Consider the following 27,263-nt stretch of genomic DNA (forward strand, 5'->3'; position numbering starts at 1 on the left):
ACACCACTACATTATGTTGGTGGACTATTACTCCTTTTTCTATGAAGTGCCCCAGCTTCAAAGGTCCACTGCCAAGACGATAATCAAATGTTTCCTGGCAATGTTTGCCGTGCATGGACTACCTGTCAGGTTGGTTACCGACAATGGACCACCATTCAACAGCGCTGACTTCAAAGAGTGCTTGCAGCACCGAGGAATTTCACATGTGACATGCAGCCCGTATTATCTTCAGTCAAACGGGATGGCAGAGAGAGCGGTGCAGGAGTCGAAAAAACTCGTGACCAAGTGCAGCTACGGAACGCCAGACTACTACGATGGCCTACTCGAATGGCGAAACACTCCCAGGGATGGAGTTCTAGGATCACCATTTGAAAGGCTCATGAACAGACACACCAGGACGGAAATCCCTACACATCCATCTCTACTGCAAGGGACGAGCACAGACCCAAGCAAGGTAAAACAGCGGCTGAGAGACAAACAACGAACTCAGCAATGGTACTACAACAAAGGCGGCAAACCTCTACCTGAATTACACGCGGGAGAAGACGTCTACCTTCAAGATCAAGAACGAGGAACCTGGAAACCGGCTGTCATACTCGCTAGAGCCCCGCAGCCAAGGTCGTACATTGTTCAAGACGACGAGGGCATGCAGCGCAGAAGGAACAGCATCGCTTTTCGCAGGAGCCAGAGAGCGAAACAAAAACCATCCCGCTAGCGGGACACAAATTTTATTTATGACTGAAAAAGGGAGATGTAGACAAGTTCGCATCTTCAACACGGGAGGGAGCCACCTCACCGAGGGAGAGCATGAGTATCGCGCAAGCGGCTTGGGAGCGTTGGCCAATGAGAGACACACACGGCAAGCAACGGGACCTGCCATATTGGCTCTCTCCTTTCCCCCCCCCCCCCCCCAACCTCTATCACAACGCTTCTCTCTCTCTCTCTCGAGGCAAGCTCGTCGAACTCGAACCCAGTACTCGGTCTTGGTTGTATTAACGAGACAATAAACAGTTCATAGCACTCTCGTTCAGAAGCACTATGGTCAAGAGTCCTACAGCGCCCATGAGAATGACGTCGTAGAACCGTGAATAAAAAATACGTTCACATATGGCTTCAGACGAAATAAAGTAAAAATCGTTTGTTTGCTTTTTCAACAAAAAAACTACGCGTAAGCATTGCAAGAAAGAGTCATGTTTGCAGAGAAAGTGCGCCACAATTATTACAACTTGTAAATAATGACATTAATTACGGTGCCTGGAACGCGTCTCCGACTGGTGTGTTTACCGGGTCCAAAAAAGTGGTCCCTCGATTTCCGCCTGATGACGTCATAGAAGTGTCATGCTATCGCTGGTCACGAACCTGGCGGCGTCTCAATAGCTGTGATGTATGTGGCAGACGCCTGTTCTGCTGCAGGTCGCTCTCCAATGCGGCAGTCCACGGAAGCAAAAGCAGCCGGAAGTTGGAACGCCTGGAACGCCGTGACGACAGCGACACTCGCGTTCACCCGTGTTTTTAGTCAGAATTTCTACAAGCAACCGCCAGGATCGCGACATGCAACAGCATTACACTCCGGCTTCTGTGACGTCATTTGTTGCCACGTTGGGACCACTTTTGATGTATGGGCGGGATAGGACGCTAAACACACCAGTCGGAGACGCGCTCCAGGCACTATAATATTAAACGGATGTGTCTTACTAGCGCAGAGTCTCCAACATTCTTTCGCTGTCCCAAAACTGTTTCCGCCATCGTCGCAGCCTAGAAATTCCTCGCATTTGTCGCTGAGTTTGTTGTACCCGTACCTTGTACTAGGTTCTTCGCAGACCCCTATGTTTTGAATTGGAAGCTTGCATTTTTGGTCCACGAGAACTATAAATAAAAACGGGACACAAAAGTTCTTTGAGGAACCCCGCAGAATACTCGATATTAACAAGTTAGACCACCAAAAACGGACCATTATATTAATGTGTCAATAATGTACTAAGATATCCAGGCTATTTTTCGGCGAGCCACTCGGAACCTTACGCCTCAGACAGAGTTGCTTCTTCTCTCAAACGTTGTCAGTCACTCCTAATAGCAAAGTGCGAGCGTAGCGTGATGAAATAAGCAATAACTACGGTTATCTTATTTTTATGTTGTGGTACTTTTAACTGGCATGAGCAAGGCAGAGGCTTCAAAGTAATATTATGCCGTATTACTTCTGATGTTCCGAGGAATATATTACTGCTTCCCCTAATTTTGAAGAAGAGTAAGCTGTCATGTTGCGCCATATACCAACGCCATCTACATAGCAAGGCCTTACCGCTGGGTTGTCTACGTCACGTAAAGAAGGCCAACGCAGGTCAGAGATTGGACACGAGGGCTCCGTCAACACTAAGCTGGAACTCGGGTTGTATCAGTGAGAATGCGAGCCCCAGCCGAACTAATGACTCAGCACTCGTGTCCTGTCTCTGCTCCGTGTTGACATAATACAGGTGGCGAAAAAATGAAGAAGTATGGCATTGCTATCAGGAGCTGTTTGCCATTCCCAGCCTCCAACAAAAAAACGATGCCGAAAAAAAAAAAAAAAATAGACCGAACGTATATGCGTGTGCGCGCCACCCGCCCTTTAACGCGAGCACTTGTTATATAATTATCGTGCCAGGTGGGCTCGGGATCTACAGCTGCCGTAGCCGTATGTGACACGTGTTAGGCAGGCCTTTCGAAGCTTTTTCCACCCGGAAATTTCAGCTTCCCGCGCCACAACAGCCGATTTTCTCGACTGTATCGTGTAACATCTTTCTTTTTTTCAAAATCGAAAAAAAACTGTTGGGGTGTTTTTATGGCAGAATATGAGTTCAAAAGTGTCATGTGCCGCAAAACAGAAACTAAAACTTTAAAGCGAACAATGGAATTTAAATTAGTCATTCTTTAATTATTATGTCACATTATGCCCCGAAGTCCACCAGGGACGAGGATGTCGTCTTACAGCCCTCTGGCGTAACCGTGACCATTCAATAGAGAGTTTTAGGAAACCGTTTTCGAGCATCCAAAACGGTACGGCGAGGCCTTCGGCACGAACTGCATATGCACGAGTCTTATGCGGGAGCACATGCGCAGTGCCGCATCGGATGTACAAAAACGGTTGCCTAAATGTCTTTCATATTTAATCCGATAAGAGTAAGCACTGTGTTAAGTGTTTCATCTAGATCAGTACCTTAAAAATGAAATACGTTAACAAATCCCTGTAATGCAGAATTAGCGCGCAGCTCTTAAGGAGGAGGGGAGGGTACGGAAAGGAGGATATGCCCCTCCTACTCCTCTTCGCTCCCCCACTCCTTTGCCTCCTTCCCTCCTCCTCCTCCTCCCCCTTCTTCCCCCTCCCTTCCTGCACCCTCGTGACGTCACTCGTGAGGGCCTCGTGAAGGTCGTGTGACCTTCGTCGTGACCTTCACGAGTGACCTTCATGACGTCACTCCTGACCCTCGTGACGACACACGTGACATCACGTGTGATTTTATCCTGAGAAACGTCCCATAATGTAACGCGCGGTTACGCCGACGGCGACGGCGACGGTGATGGCGACGCCGATGGCGACGCCGCTCAAGCCGGAAACAGGCCCTAAGAGCTGCGCCCTAGAACATGTTGCAAAACAAGATATTACCTAGATGAGAAGAAAAAAACTAAACGCTATAATCACTAAGAATCGAATGCCCGAGTCCCACTAGAGTGACAAACAGAAACAAATGACGGCGACAAGCCTCAAACCAGACACTTGCACGATTTGACCGGCTTTGTGGAATCAAGGAGGCTCTGCTCAAACACGGGCATCCTGCACGCGAGGGTATCTTTGGCAGGCTTGTAATCACTCGTGCTTACTTCACGAGCAACGAACGACTAAACGCCAGCCAAGCGGACCATTGCGAGCATGCTGCATGTTTTTGGGGCTTCTCACTGTCGTATGTATCTATTTGTCGCTCTAGTGGGACTCGGGCATAATAAACGCCCAACAGGGCCAGTCCCGATAATCTAATTTCAACTTCGCAGCCAAACAGATTGCGGGATTAGTCGACAAGAACGCCGGAGAACCAACCACGAAGCAAGGGGGTATGAACGTGGAAAGCCACGCCTTGATGTTCTTAAGCTGCCGGTTACTATACGTCACTGACACCCGAAGAAACTCAGAGTACGGGTAATTATGTTAACTCTCCTTACTTCGTGATTAGCTCTTTGGGGTTCTTATCGACTAAGTGCGCAATTTTGATTGGCTGCGGAGCGATAATGAGATGCTCGGAACTCGCCACGTCCCACGTTTCATCAGCTGTCAGTGACTAAATAAGGCAGGAGAGATGCAAGTCTCACATAATTAGGCAAATACGGGCACAAGAAGAGCGTTATCGCACGACACCTGTGATTCTCTTTACGCGTCGCAGTTTCTTGTGCGTTATGTTACTCCGAATCGAAGTCAGTTAATCGTTATATTGGATCCGCCAGTTCTTGCAAGGCTAATTTAGTAAACCATTATCTGGAATGAGCCGAAGTCGCCTAGTTAGCTTACGTGCGTTATAGTTCGACCAAAGCGGTATATATGTAGGACCGGTCTTTGAAATTTAAGTCCGGACGGGCAGGTGTAAGGAATAGAAATTATTAAAAAAAAATTTAAGAAAAACTTCTCTAGCAAAAAATGTTATATGTGTAAGAAATATCTTAGTTCAGCAAACGCATGTGATCAAATAGGATCATATAAGAACATATAAGAGCCATAAAGAGTATGTAAGAAGTTCTAAGGAACTGATAAGAAGTTTATTTATAACATCGTATATAATCCTATATTGTTCTTATCAGGTTCTTATATCCTGTTATATGATCTTATTTAATGATAAGCGATTATTCGATCACAACATCTCTCATAGAGATAAGATTTTGTACTAGGGTAACCGAGGTATAGCGTCCATCAATACTTATAGAGTAATCAAAAGTCTGCTACGTTAGGACAGCACATTTCAGGGGATCTGAGGCGTCGCGAGAACTTTGTAGAATTTTTTTTTTGTTAATTGAATAAAAGTTTTGAGACAACATTTGACCTTGGGGGTGCTTGGCATAAATAGGTGATGCAAGATAACGATGTAAAAGTATAAGCAAAAAAAAATAAATGAAGCTACTTTTCCAGATGTGCAGTTTTAGGAGTCTATTTTGCGATTCACCATATCTACTATTGATTGTAAATAAAAGTGCGAAGTTTTCAGTAAATTAACAAAACTCTAACTTACCTCCACAGCGTTTGTAGCAATCCTCGGAAGATTCAAATCCCCTGCAGTACTCACCACTACTTTTCTCGCAGGTTTGTGTCCGGGAATTGTACTCATAAAATGGAGCATCACATTTTTTCGCAGTTGGATTGAGACACAAGCGGAAATCCTCGGCTGAAGATAAATTACGTTGAATTGTCAATATCTGCGCCAATTCAGAGATTTTCTTTTATTGTATGTCATTTAGCGATAATAAATGGAAAGTCGTATTCCAAACTTGGTATTCAAAAGAGTTGCTTGTTTGTTGAGCGAATTCATAACGGCCCAGCTATTGTCTATTATTTAGCTTGCTTTTCACGTTGAAGTACAATGAACAAGTTCACAAATATGATTTTTCATCTGCCAAGGTGTTGATAAAACAACTGAGAATTACATGCAAATCCATAGTCACAGTAACGAAGCTTGTTTATTGAGGAGCGCAGCCTTTAGGTAAAGATAGTATTTAATTTGGTTATATAATTAGCGTCTTAAGCAGCGACAAATAATATAATGTTCGAAATAGAAACTAGCAAAAAATATTAAAAAAAAACTTTCAGCCTTTCTACTTTGGTGAAGAAAGAAGACCTGCGAAGCGGTTTTATGGTGGGAATGAAGTAATGGCCGGCCGCAAGTCGGCAAGCCAGGGTGGAAAGGCTCGAAATTTTGCCGCCATCTAGGAGCGACGGCGGTAACCAGATAGCCGGCAAGCCGGTTGTCTGCTTGCCGCCGTCGCTCATAGATGGCGGTAGCTGTCCGAAGTTCTGTGTCATCAGGTCATTTGAGGACGGACGCGATCCTGGGGAAACTAACCCTTAACAGGCAGTTAAGTGGATGGCTAAATTGCTCATGTACAGCTGAAAGACAAGTCGCCCCTTGAGGCAGCCTAACTTCAGACTGTATAAACATGCACACAACACATTTGTTAGAAAGTCTAAAACACCGTTCGCTTTCCTTGTTGGACACCCCATGAAGTCAGGCTCGTATATGGGGAGAGTTTGGCCAGTGGGTGTGGCGACGAAGGCGCCGGAGCTGAGAAAAGTGAAGGAAAGGGAGGAGAGGGCGCCGAAAGAGCGGGAGACAAAGAAGGGAGCAAAGACGAGACGACTCCCATTTTGACGCAACGCTGTCAGCGCCGAGCACTGTTGAGGCTATGCGTCGTCTGCTACGGGCTTATTTCTTTTTCGCCTGAACGGAAGTTTGCGTTCAAAAGTGGAGAAACTTCATTCGTTAGCTTATTAAGCCACCAAGAATTAACACTATATCATTTTCTTGCCATAGTCTGCGAAATACAAGGAAAGAATCGAAATTTGGATGTCGATCCCATGCATTCCGCCGGGCGAATGAATCGAAAATGGCGGCCTCCCCCGCTCAGCTGGGAGCAGCCGAGAGTTCACGCGCATGCGCTCACGCCTCTCGATCTGCGGCGCGGGCTGTTTGGCTCACTTGGGAGGGGGTCGTTACGGCGGCGAGATCATAGACTGGCCAAACTCTCCCCATATACGCCTCTGTGTGAAGCTAACCAGTGGGGTTACTTTTACGAGGAATAAGAGTGATGCCTTAAAGAAAACTGAAATGAAAAATTAATTTGTTTTTAAAAATCCCTAGGCGGAATCCCTATTTATAAAAAAAAATTACCACGAAAAAGATTTTGTTTAAGCTTATTTACGCCGCTAGACGCAATTTGGTAGCAGAAGGTGGAAGTCGCAGCCCTCTAGGAACGACCCCGTGCTTACATCGTGCTTACATATCTCATTGGCCGGAGAGAACGACCCCGAGCTTACATCGTGCTTACATATCTCATTGGCTGGAGAGATGATTGACGTGTCAAAGGTTGTTTGTAAAATTGTATCTCCTGCCGTAATAGTATTTTAATCCACTTTTCTCATATTTGAAAAAAAGAATTCATTTAGGCAGAGTCATTATTGTTTCCAAAATTATTCCGAGATTGCTTCTTTTGCTTTGGTTTGAAACTATAAGAAACATGACTTCCGGCGTCTTGGGAGTCCTCAACGAGCGTAGCTTCTTGAACTCGTCTGTATTTATGAGTACGGCTCGTTTTGAGTTTACAAAGGTGTTTAAAACAAGATATCAACCGACATAGTTTGCAGTAAACAACTGTCGCAACTACGCGCCTTGAGAAGCGCTGTGCGTGTACTTGTTTTCGTAGCGGCACTGACCTAAGCCTAGCCGTCCCACGTGAACCATTTGGCTTGATGTGGCATGATTTCTTTGTTTGCGCGTGTTGATCCCAAATAAAGATGACGGTTCCCGTAAAAGAAGCAACATATTTTCTGCGTTGTGGATTTTGCAACCGTCGTGATCGCAACCATGCTTTCAATACGGTGAAGATACCTACACAGGTAAGAATTTTCGAGCCTTTTGACTAGAAGCAATCAGGCGTTCGACTAGCATCAAGTTTGTCCAGGTATATTCTCGCCATTTCGCTTCAAAATGCAAGCAACTCTCAAGTTTTTCAGTGCACCTGGTGGGACAAAGCGAACATTTTTATGTTGGTTTTTAATTTGGCATCATGACGCTCACCCACCTTTCTCGCAAATGCCATGCGAAAAAAAAAATATATATATATATGTATATTTAGCTTTTACGGTTGCTTTTGACCGCACATTGACAGACGCTGAAGGATTTGTGTATTGGAGCGTTGATTCTGCATGATGAGACGCCAGAAAAGCTCTTTCATGGTCGCGTCTTGTGAGCGTTGCAGACGTTTTAGACGGGGTCATGGCCTACTCCATACTCACAAGGCCTGGCAGATCACCACGAGGAGCGGACTCCGAAATAGACCTATTGCTATATTACCCAAGCATCAAGGAAAATACAGGGATTGGTGTTCCACGCGTCACACGTGCACGCCTTCCCCATACAAAAAAAAAAAAAAATTGAAGTAAATAACCAAAAGAAAGCATTGAAGATTGCGCGTTCAAGATGCCATTTGTTTTAGGCAATTGCTTTAGAAAAGTTACGACTGCTGACGCCAGCACGTGCGGCGAGTGGATCACCAATCCTTGCATTCTCCTTGATGCTTGGGTAATATAGCCATAGGCATATTGAAAAGGAAGAGCGGCAGACAACGGATGAAAGGAGAGCCACGTGATGGGCGCCCCGCTGCGGCGAGACGCCGAAACACACTTCCCCCGAGCGATGGGGTGTCCGCTCGTGCTCCTCGCGTTCCTCGCGCTACCGCTTCTTTTCTCGTCGGGTTTGAAAACCATGCTTAGGGTCCTCGCCGCTGCAACAGCTGTGCGCTGACGTCAAAGTTCCCTTAGGGTGCCTACATGTCTTTTTGTCTCAGCGTGAAGACATCCATTGTTGCCCTGAATGTGCCAGCGCGTGACGCTCTGGCGCACTCGGTGCGTGACTTGGGCGGTAAAATGGCGTCTATGCATTTATTTATTTATTTATTTATTTATTTATTTACCCTCAGGGTACAGAGTACATTTTAGAGGGGAGTGAGCAAACAATAAAATAAACGTAATTAATCAACCAAGGGTGCTGTTAATAAGTGATTGCTTAAAGAGTGAAATATCATTAATATCTGCAATAGAAGCGGGAAGGTGGTTCCAGTCAGTCGATGTGCGAGGTATGAACGAGGTGCTGAATTTGAAGGTGTTAAAATTAGGTATGCCTACCTTGTGAATATGGTCGAGACGGGATGAACGGTAAGAGGGCTCGAGCATTAGTTTCAAACGGAGAGATGGGATGTGATGATAAATTTTGTGAAACAGGCATAAACGAGCTCTTTTGCGCCGAGACGACAAGCTGGGAAGTGACAAAGTTAATTTCATTGATGTTACACTGGCTGTACGATGATAGTTAGATAAGATGAAACGAACGGCTCGGTTTTGTGTAGCTTCTAATCTGCTGATAAGACCTTGGTGACCAGGGTCCCATATGGATGACGCATATTCTAATTTAGGACGGACTAAGGACTTGTATAAGGTTAGTTTAAGAGAAGAAGGGGCTTGAAAAAAGTTTCGTTTTATGTAACCCAACGTGCGGTTAGCATTTCTTACAACATATTCGACGTGTGTATTCCAGGTAAGGTCAGAGGTTACATGGACTCCAAGGTATTTATAACATGTGACAGACTCAAGGGATTTATTGTTAATGCTATAAGTAGGACATAAACTGTTAGAGCGGGATACTCTCATTGACTTACATTTATTAGTGTTAAGTTCCATTTGCCAAGAGTTGCACCAGAGAGCTATGACGTCAAGATCAGATTGCAAATGAATTACATCAGAATGGTCAGTTATATTGCGGAAAAGGACACAGTCGTCAGCGAACAAGCAGATCGGCGAGGAAATATTAGTTACAAGATCATTAATATAAATTAGAAACAACAGGGGACCAATTACAGAACCTTGCGGTACACCGGAATCGACAGGCACCAAATGAGAATTATTATTATTTACGTTGACGAACTGGACCCGATGAGATAGAAAGGCGATAATCCAATCAAGCACATAAGGATCAATGTTTAGAGTGCGAAGCTTATGGATTAGTACCTTATGGGATACTTTATCGAAGGCTTTTGAAAAATCTAAGAAAACACAGTCAGTGCTAGAGCCGTTATCAAGGAAGGAGTGGAGCTCATGAGTGAAAGACAATAATTGAGTATCGCATGAAAATGGTCTTCTGAAGCCATGTTGAGCGGACGAGAAGAAACTATTTGATTCAAGGAAAGACACTAAATGGGAGCAGATGATATGTTCGAGGACTTTACAAGGAACACTCGTTAGAGAGATGGGACGGTAGTTGAATGGGTCATGGCTGTCACCTGATTTATGAAACGGTACCACCTTCCCTGTCTTCCAATCATCAGGTATGGACCCTGACTCAAGTGATTGGGAGAATAGCTTAGAAAGAATGATGGCCGAATACATTTTAGTGCTTTTTAGAAATTTAGAGTTAATACCGTCAACACCTGCGGCTGATGGACACTTCAACACATCTATTACCTTAGATACTCCTATGACATCAATGAAGATAGGGTCCATTGGTAAAAAATTCCGAGAAGTTAGAGGAGGCACATAAGTGTTACTAAGAGCTGAGAATGATCTAACAAAGACATCATTCAACACAGAAGCACACTGGGCAGGTTCCACAATTATCCCATCAGAAGAAGTAAGAGATATATTTTTGGTTACGCTATTGCTGACAGTATTCCAAAATCGTTTAGGGTTATTAAGAAGCATGGATGGAAGCGTATGGTTAAAGAAAATTTGTTTTGCATTTTTTACTGTTTTGGCATACTCGTCAGCAATATCGTGATAGGCCTGCCAACGCAATTCAGATGAAACGTGTTTAGCGGCACGGAACAATCTTCTCTTTTTGTGGGACAGTCTTTTCAGCTTTCTATTGTACCAGGGTGCGTCAGCATGGTGGCGAATATTAACAGATGGAATATAGTTTACAGTCAAAGAATCTACAATAGTTTTAAACAGACTCCAATTCGTCTCGAGAGAGCGATTCTGAAACCCTTCTAAATATTGCCGCGCCCAGGGCTGAGAAAGCAACGCTCGGTCACGGACCTCCAGAAAGTTCTCGTTTATTCATGTACCGCATGTAACTTCTATCATTTATTCCTGCTTTTGTTTTCTAGAAAGTGCGTGTTCCTTCTCGCCCGATCACGCGACGCTCGAGCCGCTTTCGCCGAATCTTCGAGATAGCGACGCACTCTAGATAAGAGGCCGCCCGCGACCTTGTCGAGTCAGTCTCGCCCCAGCGCTCGATTCTGCTGACACGCCGACTTCGACGCCCGCGACGCTCTGCTTTCTTCTGTTTCCTTCTTTATTTTTGGCACAAGTTCGCCACATTAAACGTTTATTTATTTCTGTTTATTTCTTGTTTATTGGTCACGACTCACCACCCGTGACATTCTGGTGGAGGTGCGGGGTACCGCATGTCCGTGCAGCGCAGCCCTCCGAGTTCCCGCAGTACAAGTCCAAACCCCAGCTCCGGAGGACCCGACGAAGACCAGATCGAGACCTGGTCAAGTCGCCGCATCCGAGGTCTACCCCCGGAACACGGACTTCTGCCACCCACGACCAAGCCGAAGACGACGATGGCCAACCAGGCGCAGACCCCGGCCGCTTCTGCCGTTGTGTACCTGCCGATCGCACCCAGGACTCCAACGCCTTTCCACGGAGACGTCCACGAGGACGTTGAAGACTGGCTGCAACACTACGAACGTGTAGCCCGCCACAACGGATGGACGACTGAACAATACCTCCACAATCTCTACTTCGCGCTTGAAGGAACTGCGAGGCATTGGTTTGAAAACCACGAAGCGTCCTTCACTACGTGGGAGTCCTGCGCCGCGGAGTTGAAGCGAACGTTCCTCAACCACCACCGTCGGCAGCGAGCGGAGGACCTTCTCCAAACAAGGGTGCAGGGCCCCAACGAAAGCGTGACCAGCTTCGTAGAGGATGTCATGCGCCTATGTGCCCGAGCCGATCCGGAGGCAGCCGATGAGAAGAAGCTCCGCGTCCTCATGCGTGGCGTGAAGGCTGAAATTTTTGGGGGCCTTGTCCGCCATCCCCCGACAACCGTCGACGGTTTTGTGGCTGAAGCCACTAACATCGAGCGAGCGCTGTCGGCCCGAGCAAGCCATTACCATCGACTCGCCGGCGTGCCTGCTCCTCGAACCGCCGCATCTTGCCGACTAGACCTGAACGCCACCGGTGTCGACGGCCTTCGGGAAATCGTCCGCGACATCGTCCGGGAGGAGCTCCGGAAGCTGCTGCCTGCTGCCAACCAGCCGGCTGAGCTGTCGATCGCCGAAGTGGTGCGCGAAGAAGTCCAGCGGGCAATTCAACCGGAGGCTCCTGCCTGCGTAGCACCACCCGAAGAGCCCGCCCTGACCTACGCCGCAGTGGCCCGACGGCCACCGCCTCCTCGCCGCACTTATGTCACGCCGCCCCGACGTCAGTCTCCTGCGCCGCAGCACGACCGACGCCACGACGACCAGGTCCAGTACGCCTGCCCGGAGCCTCGCGCACCCCGCAAGACTGACCTGTGGCGAACGCCCGACCGACGCCCTCTGTGCTTCCATTGCGGGGAAGCGGACCACACCTACCGCCGATGCCCATACCGACGACTCGGGCTACGCGGGTTCCACCCGAACGACCCGCGCCCCCGTCATGGTGAACGCCCTATCGAGATCGACGAGTACCTGCGACGACCTCAGTCCCCCGAGCCTGCGACCCCCCGAGAGTTCCGGTCGCCGTCACCGCGACGTCCAGCTTCGCCGATGCACCGACCGCGACGTGAAAGCCTGTCCCCCTCGCTCCTCTCCGGGGAAACTAGGCGCGGCAACCCCTGGAGGTGGAGTTGCCGAAGACGACCGACGCCAAGATCCTCCACGAACGTCGGGGGGCCCCCACTCGAACGCCACCAGAGACCAAAACGACGCCGCTGCAGTGGTGTCCAATACCCTAAACGTCGTCATCGACGGCCACGACGCATCCGCACTCGTGGACACCGGAGCAGACTACTCAGTCTTGAGTGGGAGGCTCTCCCGCCGCCTTCGAAAAGTCATGACGCCGTGGGATGGACCACGAATAAGAACCGCCGGAGGACACCTCATTACACCAGTCGGGAGATGCACCGCTCGCGTCGAGATTCACGGCGAAACATGCCCTGTGAAGTTCGTCGTTCTGCAAGACTGTTCGAGGGACGTCATTCTCGGAATGGACTTCCTGTGTGAATACGGCGCCATCATCGACCTTGCGGAGAACAAGCTGACGCTTCGGAAGCCTGCCCCATCGGTGGAAAATACCAAACCGACGTTAGCTGCAGTGCGAGTCCTCGCCACCCACGTAAACCTGCCACCGCTGTCGAGTGTATTTGTGCCCGTCGGGACCGAAGGAGCCACCTGCGGTGTAGCACTGCTGGAAGGAAGCGTCCAACTTCTCCTCGGACGAGGGATTGGCATTGCAAGAGCCGTAACCGAGCTCCAGGACGGGCGTACAGTAGCCCTTGTCACCAATTTCCGGCAAGAGTCGCAGCACCTTACAAAGGGTACAACTGTGGGCTACGTCGAGGAAATCGAAGACTCAGCCGCGATCGCCGTGATCTCAGAAGACGCCTCTCCGACGCAGGACAAGACAATCACGTCCTCAGAGCTCGACATCGACCCATCCCTCCCAGCCCCACAACGACGACAACTTCGTGACCTTCTCGCCGAGTTCAGTGAGTGCTTCTCCACGTCGTCGAAAGTGCGCCAAACGACGGTTGCGAAACATCGGATAATTACTGATGACGACGCACTCCCTGTGCATCGGCCGCCGTACAGGGTCTCCGTGAAAGAAAGGGAAGCCATCCAGCAGCAGGTACAAGAAATGCTTGACGACGACATTATCCAGCCCTCAAGCAGTCCGTGGGCTTCACCGGTAGTCCTGGTGAAAAAGAAAGACGGGACTCTTCGGTTCTGCGTGGACTATCGCCGACTGAACGCCGTAACAAAAAAGGACGTCTACCCACTGCCACGCATCGACGACACCCTGGACCGACTACGCCACGCCCGATACTTTTCGTCGATGGACTTGAAGAGCGGGTACTGGCAGATTGAGGTCGACGAACGAGATCGTGAGAAGACGGCCTTCGTCACGCCGGACGGACTGTATGAGTTTAAAGTAATGCCATTCGGGCTGTGCACAGCGCCGGCAACCTTCCAGCGCGTTATGGACACCGTCCTTGCCGGCTTGAAATGGCAAAGCTGTCTCGTCTACCTCGACGATGTTGCGGTCTTCGCAAGCGAATTCGACGAGCACCTGAGACGACTGCGAGCCGTTCTACAGGCCTTCAAAGCTGCTGGGCTGACCCTCAAGCATTCCAAGTGTCGGTTCGCCTATGGTGAGCTCAAATTCTTGGGCCACGTCGTGAGTGCTCAGGGTGTAAGCCCTGATCCCGCCAAGACGTCCGCTGTCACCGAGTTCCCGAAGCCATCGGACAAGAAGACCGTTCGAAGATTCCTTGGGCTGTGCGCCTATTACAGACGTTTCGTTCGTGATTTTGCGCAAATTTCTGCACCGCTGACGCATCTGACGAAAGACGACGTGCAGTTCCAGTGGGGAGAGGAGCAAGAGCAAGCGTTCGACGAACTCAAGCGAAGGCTCCAGTCGCCCCCTATCCTCGGACATTTTGACCAGTCGGCGGAGACTGAAATCCACACGGACGCCAGCAATACCGGTCTCGGTGCGGTACTCGTTCAGCGACAAGAAGGGGCAGAGAGAGTAATCGCTTACGCAAGCCGGGCGCTGTCTAAGGCAGAACAAAATTATTCAACGACCGACAAAGAATGTCTTGCTGTCGTCTGGGCGATAACCAAGTTCCGCCCGTACTTGTACGGGATCCCGTTTCGCGTGGTCACAGACCACCACGCCCTCTGCTGGCTCGCAAACCTCAAGGATCCGTCCGGACGCCTCGCCCGCTGGAGCCTTCGACTGCAGGAATTCGACGTAACCATTGTGCATAAGTCCGGCCGCAAGCATAATGACGCTGACTGTTTGTCTAGGGCTCCAGTCGAACCTCCAATCTCTGGCGCGGACGACGATGACGACGCCCGTTTTCTAGGCGCAGTTGACGCTACCGACATGAGGGCACTGCAACGCGACGACGCGGAACTTAGCTCCGTGATCGACAGCCTCGAAGGTCGAGGAGGCTCTGTCCCACGGGTCTTTTCTCGGGACCTACCGAGCTTTGTCCTGCGGCGAGGCGTGCTCTTCAGAAAGAATTTCGGAACCAGCGAAACCCCCTGGCTACTGGTTGTCCCCGCCAGCCTCCGAGAAGAACTTTTTCAAGCGTGCCACGACGACCCAACGGCCGGACATCTCGGCTATAGCAGGACCCTTGCCCGGATTCGTGACAAGTACTACTGGCCAAAGCTTCCGAAGACCGTCCATCTCTACACACGATCGTGCCATGAGTGCCAGCGACGCAAGAAACCACCGTCAAAGCCAGCAGGTCTCCTTCAGCCGATTACCCCGCCAACCAAGCCCTTCCAGCAAATTGGAATGGATTTGCTGGGTCCTTTTCCACCGTCGACGATGGGGAACCGCTGAATAATCGTCGCCACCGATTATCTTACTCGTTACGCCGAGACGAAAGCCCTTCCTTCGGGGACTGCTGTCGAAGTCGCCAAGTTCTTCATCGAGTCCATCGTCCTCCGCCATGGCGCCCCCGAAGTACTGATCACAGACCGAGGGTCATCGTTTATGGCACAGTTGACCCAAGAGATCCTGCGTTTAAGCCACACGGAACACCGTCGAACAACGGCATACCATCCGCAGACCAACGGGTTGACGGAGCGGCTCAACAAAACAATCGCTGACATGGTCTCTATGTACGTCGACGTGGAGCACAAGACCTGGGACGAAGTGCTGCCCTACGTCACGTTCGCCTACAACACAGCAGTGCAAGAGACCACAGGAGTGACGCCCTTCCAGCTGGTGTATGGCCGGGCGGTGACGACTATGCTAGACTCTATGCTGCCGCACGAGTCAGTCAACGACGGGAGCGATGACGCCCAGGTTGTTGCTCAACGGGCAGAAGAGGTCCGCCAGCTAGTCAGACTACGAATTCAAGACCAGCAACATGTCGACGCTCGCCGGTATAATCTTCGTCGCCGCGACGTCCACTTCCAGCCCGGAGACAGAGTTTGGGTGTGGACGCCGATTCGTCGTCGCGGTCTCAGCGAAAAACTCCTGAAGCGCTACTTTGGGCCCTACAAGATCATCCGACGCCTCGGCGATCTGAACTACGAAGTTCTACCCGACGGAACGCGCCCATCTGCAAGACGTCAGCCGCGACCCGAGGTGGTGCATGTCGTCCGGCTGAAGCCGTATTACGAACGATAGGACTCTCCACTCTCGTCGACGAGCGAACTGTGGACTGTGAACTCCGGCTAGCAATTCTGCTGTCCTTTTGTTTTTTGTTTTCCGTTTTTGTGCTGCATCGGGACGATGCACTTTTAAAGGGGGGGATAATGCCGCGCCCAGGGCTGAGAAAGCAACGCTCGGTCACGGACCTCCAGAAAGTTCTCGTTTATTCATGTACCGCATGTAACTTCTATCATTTATTCCTGCTTTTGTTTTCTAGAAAGTGCGTGTTCATTCTCGCCCGATCACGCGACGCTCGAGCCGCTTTCGCCGAATCTTCGAGATAGCGACGCACTCTAGATAAGAGGCCGCCCGCGACCTTGTCGAGTCAGTCTCGCCCCAGCGCTCGATTCTGCTGACACGCCGACTTCGACGCCCGCGACGCTCTGCTTTCTTCTGTTTCCTTCTTTATTTTTGGCACAAGTTCGCCACATTAAACGTTTATTTATTTCTGTTTATTTCTTGTTTATTGGTCACGACTCACCACCCGTGACAATATTCATAAAAAAATTTACACAGCTTTAGGTTAATTGTAGTGAAATCTGCCGCCTTGTAATCTCGAATAGATTTGAATATTGGTAGTGATGGCCCTTTAGGTATGTTAAGAATAAAGTGAAGTACGTGATGGTCACTGATACAAGGCATGCATGATATTGAAGAAACAACGACTGGGTGAGTGGCAAGGATCAGATCTAAAACGGATGACGATGTTGCTGTAACTCTGGTAGGAGCTTTGACAAGTTGAACCAAGTTATAATCAGAACATAATGTAACAAACTCATTAGCATCAGTGCTAAAGGGGTATAAAGAAATGCCGTCATCAGACCATTTAATATTTGGATAATTAAAATCACCCATTAGGATTATGGGTGAACCTGGGAAACGCACATTAATCTGATTGAGACAGTCATGTAATACATTAGAAAATTCAGAGTATTTGGTTGGAGGGCGGTAACAAACACCAAGAATCCACTTCTTGTAATTAATGGAGACACATACCCAAATTATCTCTAGAGAACAGGCTACCGGTATAAGGGCGGAAGAGAGAGTATTAGTTATTGCCAGCAAAACGCCACCACCTGAGGTACCACATCTATCAGCTCTAAAAATATTATAGCCTTTTTGGCTCAGGAAAAGCTCATCGTCACCAATTTTAGCTGAAAGCCAAGTTTCGGTTAACGCCACAATATCAGCATCACAGGAGTCAATAACCAAGCAAAGTCAAAGCCAAAGCTTAGTCAAAGCTTCGCACTCCAGCTGAGTGACCCCGGATAGCGCGCACTTCAAAATGCATAAGAAAACGATTGGGCTCGGAAAAATGGCTGAGATGTCACCACTCAAGCAAAAGCGCACGTGCGCATGAAGGCACACCAAGTTCCCCGAGAAAAGCTCTGTGCTACCAGATAACCGAGTGGACTGTGATTTCGATAGGCGCAGCCTGCGTAGGCGCAGTTTGAAACACTGCTGGCGGCTAAATCCTCGTATTTCCCGGTGTATTTTGTGTTTCATGTTGTATGTATTTTACTGAGGGTATTGAGAAAGCATCGTAGCACATTTGAAAAAAAGAAAAAAAAGAAAAAAAAGCAACTGGAAAATAATTTTGTTGGGTACGCGCAGGACAAATTAGACTGGAATGTTATTTTTATTTATTTTGTTTTACGGTAAGTTTTGATGGCGCTGCCCGTTTAGCCGCGAGTCAAACAACAAAGCGCTTAGCTCTCGAAAATAATTTACAACAGAAGATAGCCGAAAGACATGCATTTTCGGGCTCACAGATAACGTGTTCACCGACGGACAGGAGAGGGACATACAATTTAGCAAGTCTTAAGATTCGAACAATATATTGTACGTACCACACGATGCAGCGTTATCTAAAAATATTTTATTTGAGAAAGATCTCAAATAACACAGTCAGGATCGACGACAGTCACATCTTGCCGATCGGGCGGAATCCAAGATGACTTCGTTTTGGAACACGTTTTGAGGAGAGCTTCCTTTTTACACCACGCCAAGGCAAAGGAACGAACTCGACTGACCCGTTTCCCATCCCAACCCGAAAAACTATTTTTTGGAGATGACTGAGAAGGACTTTACGCGGATTACCTCTGCGAGATGGGAGAGCAGTTTGTTAATAGGGAGTTGTAGTAGATCGTTTTTCTCCTCCCCTGCGGTATCCCCGAAGAAAACGCCGCAGCTGCGCATGCGCGCCGCCAGCCTTGTCTGCATAGTTCAAGGTCTCGTGACGGATTACGGAGCGCTATCCGGATGCTTAGCGAGCTGCGGGAACGGTCTACTACAATTCCCTATTGTTCCCCAAATCGCGTCCAGGACCGCTCGACGTCCTTCCCCTTCTTCGTTTCCCGTGAATATCAAGCAGAAAAGCTTGAATACCAGGCACTTGCCAGCTCAAGTTTCTCACAGTGGAAGATAACACAGAAAGGGTACACAGCATGCCTCAAAAAACGAAGTGGAAAGTTTCAAGTTGGGCCAGAAAACGTCAAATACGAAACCGCCATACATAGGTAGAGAATCGCGCTGAGCGCGTTTTCACAGTCCAAGAGAGTGAAATTAAAATTTCTAGCTGATAGAGGGCGCAATAGTCGCACGTGCCACATCAGCATGAGCAACATGGCGACAGCCTAAGAGCTTTTTTTCTTGAAAGGTGTATAGAGGAGGCAATGACGGGGCGGAATAACAGACTGATGAAGGGTAAACCCGACGCCGACGTGCAGCGTTCATGTTCGCGTCTAAGGGGCACTGCAGCCGACGATAGACTGTGCTGGAATAGCAGACGTTGCACGAGGCTGCCCAGCGTCTGTCTGCTCGCACGACTACCAGGCCGTGTCAGACACCAGACTAGGCGCACCGGATGGCGTGGAAGGGAGACAAAAGGATTGTTAACTTGTTCGGCCGAGTAGCCAAGCCAATCCAATGCGGAGCGCAAATTCGTCCCCTTCTTTTGCAGGGATTGGGGTGACATCAGAATGCCGACGTCCGATTGGCTCGACTGGAAGGACAGTGGGTAGACGCCGAGGCAGCTTGCTTTGAGGTCTACCCACTATCCCTCGAAAAGGAGCCAATCAGAGCTCGGCGTTCTGACGTCACCGGAACCCCTATGAGAGAAGCAGACAAGCTTGCGCTCCGCATAGTTATGAGCGGAGCCACTGATCTGTGGGCTGCGCTTTGAGCGGGCCGTGACCTCCACCTAGATTGCTACCAACAGCAAAAATATCGCACGAAAAAGCAATTCACGGAAAACGTTTTAACATATATGCCTGTCCCATCTAAGCGGTTAAGGAAAAACTTTTTTTTTTCATTTCAGTGTATTTTTAAGGAATGCACTCTTCCACTAAAGCCATTTCTTTTTATATCTTTTTAAGTAAGCACTTGGAAACTTCCAAATATGCTTGTAAACTATGCAAGGTCTAGAAACCTAAAAATAACACTATTGGAGTTGTACAGTAAAAAGGTAGAACTGTGCAAGATAAGCATATATTTCGGTGAACCAAAGACATAAACAACATAACATCCTAGAAAATACAAATATTTCTGTTGACGACAAGCATCTCTAATAAAGGTCAAAGTTATTATGCGAGAACCTTAGAGAAAATTACTACGAAGTACGTACAGCCCCTTCTCTCCCTCGGTTGAAACTTTCCAACGACAACGAAAGATTTCCTCTCTACTACATTGTCCTTCTGCTCTAGGCAATTCTGCGTTCTCGTGTAGTAGTTCATTATAAGTAAGAATATACGTTTTTGGATAAATCTCCAAACAATCCGAAAACCACTCGCCGGTAAAAATATTGCCGATTGAGATTTATTCCAAAAAACTTCGAATTTAGGGCCAGTCAGTTCTAAAAATTTGACCTTTTCCGGAAATCGTAAAACAGCACTTAAAGGTGCACTAAAGACGTTTCTGAGATCGTCTGTTCTCGGTGATAACTTATATTACGGGCTCCAAGCATCCTAGAAATCTAAAAAGAATGCTTGTCCGGCGTCTTTTTAAATACGAAAAATGTGATAGAAATTCTTGCCACGCCCCTTTCTGGGCGGAAACATCTAGAGCGCAGATTCCAGCGGAGGTGCCGCCGGTGGCATGAATTTTTATCACATTTTTAGTAAGGAAATAGACGTCGCACAAGCATATTTTTTTTATTTCTGGGATGCTAAGATCCCGTAGAATGAGTTATCACCAAGAACAGAGGACCTGGGAAACGTCTTTAGTGCACCTTTAAGTGTTTTTTTACCACATTTATGTTACAAAAAATGTATTTTAATTCTTTATAAAAAAAATGGGGGGGGGGGGGGGGGGGAGGGGGCACAGTTGAACATGTCTCACCTAACCTTACGCTCCACTTAAAGTCTTTTTTCCTGACATGTGTCTTTCCCAAACGTTCATTTACATCTCTCTGGCCTCCTTTCATTAAGAACTGGACTTGTCATTTGCATAAATGAGAGTCAACAAATGCCTAAGGTTTGTAGTTGGCAGCAGCAATATTATTGTTAGCAAGTTTTAGCATGTCCAAGTTACCACAGTTAATGAAAAGGGCGATCCAGACCACTTGGTACCGGAATTTCAATTGGCATATACATCTCAAGAGAGCTTGCTTTGTGAGAGATATGTAAATATAACTAATTGTATGCTTGTTTTTTAAAATTAATTTATCACTCAAAAGGCATATTTCTCGTCATTGCCAATAAAAAAGGGCCATTATTAAGCTCGAGAACTGCATTTCTGTGCCTATACCATGACAGAAAACATCCGAAAAAAAAAAAAAAACTCAACATCTTTAGTGTCATAACGCGAAAGCTCCGAAAAACACCGAATTTTCAGTAAAAATAAACTCGGAAAAACGCCCTCCAGTTTTGCTAAAAATTAAACTGCGAAAACGCAGAACCCTAATTATAAGGTATTATGAGAGTCGTGCTTTCTGGCCTCCAGAATGCTGCCCCCAATCCAGGTGTAAAAGACGGCCCGCTGGCGACCACCGATGTCGATTAAGTGATCCCGCTAACAGGTACTGAGAGCAGCAAGTCACACAATTCCTCATCGCCGATGACAAGCGTTGGAAAACATTCTCGTAATCATAGACACGGCAACCCAGCCGTGATGATGTCGCCTAATGTACCACTACTCATGCAGGTTTGCACTTGGTGCCTACTCATCGCTTCGGGCCAAACGTCGTCTTCATCGCCTATCGGATATCGCGCTGACATCGCTCATCTGCAGTTGCTACACGTGGCCAACATCTACAGCGCACCCTTCACGGGCACGATGACGTCAGAAGAACTTCAAGAAGCAGCGCCACCACTGCCTATAAAGGAAACGCAAGCGGCTGCGGGCGTCAGTGGACACGGCAACCCAGCCGTGATGATGTCGCCTAATGTACCACTACTCATGCAGGTTGGTGATAGAAAACATGTTTTTCACAGCGATTACCTCTGTTTGATTGTGTTGCCGTGTCCACACACAATTGCAGCTTGTGTACGCGATTGTTTCTCTGTAGCAGGCCTGTTGCTCATACTAGCTGGAGATGTGGAGGAAAACCCTGGGCCTATTACGCAAGAAATGTTTAATGATATGATTCGGACACAAAAGGAGATCCTTGCTAAAATTACTGAGGTACAAGTAAAACAGACTTCTTCGGAAGAAAGTATGCTACAAATGCAAAACAGGCTACTTGCGATAGAAAAAAAACTTGAGAGCGTAGGTGAAACTGAGAACAGGCTTGCTAAACTTGAAAACTCTGTTAGTGGCTACGATGTCGAAATAAATACTCTTGTAAAACAAATTGATGACTTAGAAAATCGTTCACGACGAAATAACGTTATCGTAAGGGGAATTAAGGAAGAGTCTTCTGAAAACGAGGATGTACTAATGAGGAAAATCAACAATGAGGTGTTTGACGCTATACTAGGTCAAAAACTGAACTCTATCCAACGTATACATCGACTTGGAAAAAAGATGACTGGTAGAGATCGCCCTGTAATACTTACAGTTGGGGATTTTAAAGAGAAAATGGCTATCATGAAAAACTGTGTCAAACTTAAAGGTACCCAAATTAGCATCAATGAAGACTATTCCAAGAGGGTTGTTGAGCTTCGAAAGAACCTGTGGAATTCAACCGCAGAGGAGAGGAAAAACGGTGCCAAAGTCAATCTAGTCTTTGATAAGCTGTGGCTTAACAATGTTCTGTACGCCTGGAATGAAGTCAGCAATGAGAGATACAAGTGTCGCGTTCCACCGGAAGCAAATAACGAGTGACTAAAACAAAATGATTCAGCATGTTTTAAAATATTAAACATAAACGCCAGAAGTATTGCAAACAAGGTTGACGCGTTCGAAAGCATAATGCTAGAGCACGATCCTGAAGTGGCCGTAATTACCGAGACATGGCTTCATGAAAATATCTTAAACTCCGAAGTTACTCCACCGAATTATTCAATAATAAGAAACGATAGAGAGGGAAGGGGAGGCGGAGTTGCTATTATGATTAAAAATAACATCAAATTTGAAGTCCTTGAGGAAGTACGGGATGTAGAAGCATTATGGATCAAGACAAAATTGAATAACCGTACAGTTTATATTGGTGGCGTGTACAGAGCCCCGAATTCGCCAGTTGAAATGCTGTTAAAACTAAGGGGCTACATGGATTCCAATTTACGTTACGGAGACAACATTTTGTTACTGGGAGATCTTAATTTACCTGGGATTGACTGGTCATCATATTCTCATGGAACGGCGGAAGTAGCTAGTTGCGATCAATTATTAGAACTTGTATTTTGCTATAACTTATCCCAGGTGGTAACAGATTACACTAGAGTATGTTCAACAACGTCAACAATTTTAGATCTAGTTTTTGTTTCCGAGAGTTTAAAACCATATTTTTCGAAATGTGAAACCGAAGAAGGCCTATCCGATCATAGGATGGTACTCGTCTCATTGAATGTTACCCCAGAAAAATCGCACAGTCATTCAAGAAAGATGTTTTTGGATTTTAGAAGTGCTTATGATGTAAGCGTACTTGATTGCCTTGAACAATCGTTTGATGATTTTATGTTTCTTTACCAATCAGATGCTAGCCCAGACACGTTATGGGACTATTTTTCAAGCATGACGTTACGGTGTATTGAGCGATTTATACCAAAGCTCCCTAAAAAAATCGCGAACAAAAATCCTTGGATTACAAGGGAAATAATCCACGCAAAACGACAACTGAAGCGGAGACGAGCGAGTTCACATGGTACAGGTGTAGAAAAAAAAACTTTCATTCAGCGATTGAGTCGGGAGCTGAGGCGTCTAGTTAGAGAGTCTAAAGAAAGGTTTTATAGTATAACACTTAAAAAATTCCTTAGCGAGGCACCTGAGAAGTTCTGGCGGTACGTCAACCCTTCGGCTAAGTTCCAGCAGCGTGCCTCTGACCCAAAAAAATGAAAAGCAGAGCGTTGAAAATTTTAGCACTTTTTTTTCATCCGTTTTCACCAACGATGATGGAAATTTGCCAAGCTTTAGTGATTCTTCCAACAATCCTCCCATCAATAACTTAGATATAAGTGAGCAAGGAGTTTTTAACCTTCTACTTAACATCGACTCAAAAAAGAGCCCAGGTCCAGACGAAATTCCGATTGAATTTTTAAAAAGGTATGCTGAGTGGGTTTCTAAATACCTTACTATCATCTTTAGATTGTCTATGAGTAGCGGTTCTTTTCCCAGCGCTTGGAAAATAGCAAAAATTATTCCCATCCACAAGAGCGGTAGTGTTAATGACGTCTGTAACTTTCGCCCCATTTCCCTTACTAGTACATGCTCAAAGCTCCTTGAACATATCATATCTAAACATCTACTGGCTTACCTTGAAAAATATGACATATTATTTAAATCGCAGCATGGTTTCCGCAGAGGTCTTTCCACGACTACCCAGCTCATAGAAACTGTTCATGATCTCTCTCAAAGGATAAACTGTCGTGGTCAAACTGATGTAATATTCCTAGATTTCGCAAAGGCGTTCGACAAAGTATCTCACCCCAAATTGCTATTGAAAATCAGTGCTGTTTTTAAGAATCCAGCCATCACGAAGTGGTTTTCCTCTTATCTTTCATCACGGAAACAGTACGTTAAAGTTGGGGGTAGCAAATCCACTATGTCCCCAGTTGTTTCAGGCGTACCCCAGGGCAGTGTCTTGGGTCCTCTTTTATTTTTGATTTACATTAACGATCTGCGCAATGACATCTCGGTTCCAATCAGACTATTCGCCGACGACTGTGTGATTTACAATAAAATTGAAACATCGGCTGATCAAGTCGAATTAAACTGTAACTTAGAAAAAATTAAAAAGTGGTGTCAAAATTGGCAAATGGTGCTAAATCCTGAAAAATCTGTCTTCATGTCTATTACGAGAAAAATAAATGTTTTGGCTTATAATTATTGCATTGCGGGTGCTGAGTTGGAGAGAGTTAAAGAACATAAATACTTAGGCTTAATATTTACTCCTGATCTAAAATGGAACACTCACATTGATAACGTATGCATCAAAGCTAATAAAGCACTGTGGTGCCTTCGACGAAACCTCGCTATTGCAACTCCTGAAATAAAAAGTCTAGCTTATAAGACATTGGTAAGACCCGTCATCGAGTATTCTAAAATTGTATGGGACCCATATACCGTCACAAATTGCAATAAGCTGGAGAAAATCCAGCGACTCGCATCCAGGTTTATTTTTAATAAATACAGCCACGTTCATTCCCCCACAAAACTATGTGAACTTGCCAATCTTCCTACATTTGAATCAAGAACGAAGTATGAAAGGTTAAAGTTTCTTTTTCAGATTATTCATAATTGCGTAAAAATAAGGAAATCCGAGTACTTTGAAATTTCCTCCACCGAATCCTCAAGACATCGTCATAGCATGTACATTCCTAATCCATCTGTTAAAAACGATTGCTTTAAGTACAGTTTTTTTCCGAGGGCTATTAAAGATTGGAATATATTACCTGATTCTGCTGTGTCATCTATGTCGCTAAATGAATTTCTGGACCGTGTCAGTGATATTATTGTATGTGCTACAAACTAAAACCACTACAGCTTGTGTAAAGAAATGTTTCACAACTACGAAGTGATATTCGTTTCGTAAACTGCCGAAATGACGAAGCCTCTCAATATGTCTATAACCTTTGTGTATGCTTGCGTGTAAGCGTACATGTTTGTTTGTTATTGTCCTTTTTTTTTCTCCACCCCTGTAATAGCCCTGTGCAAGGGCTGACAGTATCAATAAATGAATGAATGAATGAATGAAGGTGCGCGTACTAACCTATCCTGTGGCAGCCGCAAGGCAAACTCCTACCGACCGTCGACGAAAGGCGTTGCTAGAACTTGTCTTGGCCATAACGCTTTACTATAGTATCACGAAAAGCACCAGCAAAAGACCATAATATGAGCTATGGTTTTAGCAAAGGAACTTTATGGTGTGAGACTTGAGACGAGTCGATTTAACGGGCTCAGAGTTGGGAAAAAGTTAGCGGTTCCGGGAAAACTCGCATCTTCCTCCTCTACATATCATAACATCACTGGTCGCACAACAATGATGTTAATTAAATCAAATATATATAAATATACTTAAGCCTATTTTTCAGTTTTACATTGCAAAAAGTACTTACCTAGACATTCTGACTCGCAACGCTCAAAGTTGTTGAATACATTTTCATCTTTATCTTTTTGAATGTCCGCACACGTCATTTTACAACTTCCAAACATTGGATTATAAGTCGTCGTTGAACAATTTCCATTGCCGGTGCTCGTCGGTGAGCTCTTGTAGCATTTTCTTGGAACATTAGCTTCGGCGGCGAGAGAAATTAGATTTTTAAAATCAAAGTGCAACACAAAGCACCTTTCTGTACATTAATACGTGAGTGAAACTAAAAATAATTTTGACTTTGATGCTCATTCTATTATAAATTTTTCTCCCGAGACGTTGCAATTCCAATATATATAACAAATTTTAAGGGCATATACACATTACCTTTGCGTACAATTTAACTAATAAAACCTACAATGGTGCACCCTTACGCAAATCATATCAATAGCCTCATCTTTACGAGATCCGCATGCATTATCTTAAGCACATCAAGTGGAAAAAAGATACATACCACCACGTTACGAACCAAAAAGGCAAACCCGAAATGCGAGACACTCGTTATTTTGCTTACCTCTGCACGCTGCGTTGCACTCAGCTTCGGACATAAATTTGTTCTCGTTTCCACTAAATATGTTATCCCCGAAATAGAACACGTAACACTTGTCCAGTTTCTTATAGTATGCCCATCCTTTTACGTAGGCCCTACCTCGCCCACTTTCTGGCTCGCTAGAACAGACACTTTGGTTGTCGTCTTCCTCGCTGTACTCATCGTAGGTGATGTCAGCCACGCCAGCCGGCTCACAGCACCGAAACCCTAGAAACAAGAAAAAAAAAGGTCTTGGATCACGCTGTGGGGAAGATTACTTTCCATCAATGAATCTTATCAAATCAATTTAGTGTTCATTCAACAATTATGATATCTACAACTTCGGCGAATGCACGAGCAATTGTATAGCAAGCAGAGCAGCGTGTTGTTCTATACTCCGTTTTACACCAAGTCCTAGCGCCGCCGACGCTACAATTCAAAGCAGCCGATCTAACAACACCAAAAGTGTATCGTCACCGGTACTTGTCGTTTTTGTTCATTGGCCATCACCGGCTAACCAATCACGCAGCTTGGGGGTGTCGTGTTCCTGCGCTTGTTTTTCTTTTGGTGTGAAACGAAGTATAGAAGGATCACTCTGGAAAAAAAAAATCACTATTTTTGCTAAACTACATCGTGCACATAATTTGCTTGTTTTTAATCACATTCCTTAAAGGACACTAAAGAGGATTTCGCGATCGTCTGTTCTTGGTCATAAATGATTGTACGGGCACTAACAAACCTAAAAATTAATCATGGGACGCCGATTTTTTTCTTTTTATGAAAGACGTCATGAAAGGTGGGGCCACACCCCTTTCTTAACGGATGTTTCCTCTCAGGAAAGGCGGGGCACACCCCGCGGCAGTAGGGGGATCGGTGGT

General features: G+C 46.4%; 2 protein-coding genes across 2 annotated transcripts in view; one reads left to right on the forward strand and one right to left on the reverse strand.

Annotated features, from left to right (window-relative positions):
- LOC115328148 (actinia tenebrosa protease inhibitors-like) overlaps window positions 1-27,263 on the reverse strand; it is a 33,512-nt gene that overhangs the window by 5,704 nt on the left and 545 nt on the right. The window contains exons 2-5 of the mRNA XM_040216579.1: window positions 26,371-26,613; window positions 25,822-25,998; window positions 5,247-5,399; window positions 1,696-1,866 (exon numbers count right to left, since the gene is read on the reverse strand). Coding sequence (XP_040072513.1) covers window positions 1,696-1,866; window positions 5,247-5,399; window positions 25,822-25,998; window positions 26,371-26,613 — 744 coding nt within the window. The remainder of the gene's footprint in view (window positions 1-1,695; window positions 1,867-5,246; window positions 5,400-25,821; window positions 25,999-26,370; window positions 26,614-27,263) is intronic.
- On the forward strand, window positions 21,278-22,598 carry LOC115308226. The gene has a single exon (XM_029966060.4). It carries the CDS (start codon window positions 21,278-21,280, stop codon window positions 22,430-22,432), a length of 1,155 nt encoding a protein of 384 aa, XP_029821920.2. The 3' UTR covers window positions 22,433-22,598.

This window comes from Ixodes scapularis, unplaced genomic scaffold (assembly GCF_016920785.2).
Source record: "Ixodes scapularis isolate PalLabHiFi unplaced genomic scaffold, ASM1692078v2 PGA_scaffold11__112_contigs__length_91849675, whole genome shotgun sequence".
NCBI classification, from domain to species: Eukaryota; Metazoa; Arthropoda; class Arachnida; order Ixodida; family Ixodidae; genus Ixodes; species Ixodes scapularis.

Coding starts and splice junctions, on each gene's coding strand:
- LOC115308226 (XM_029966060.4), top strand. CDS start 21,278: ATGATGTCGCCTAATGTACCACTACTCATGCAGGTTTGCACTTGGTGC.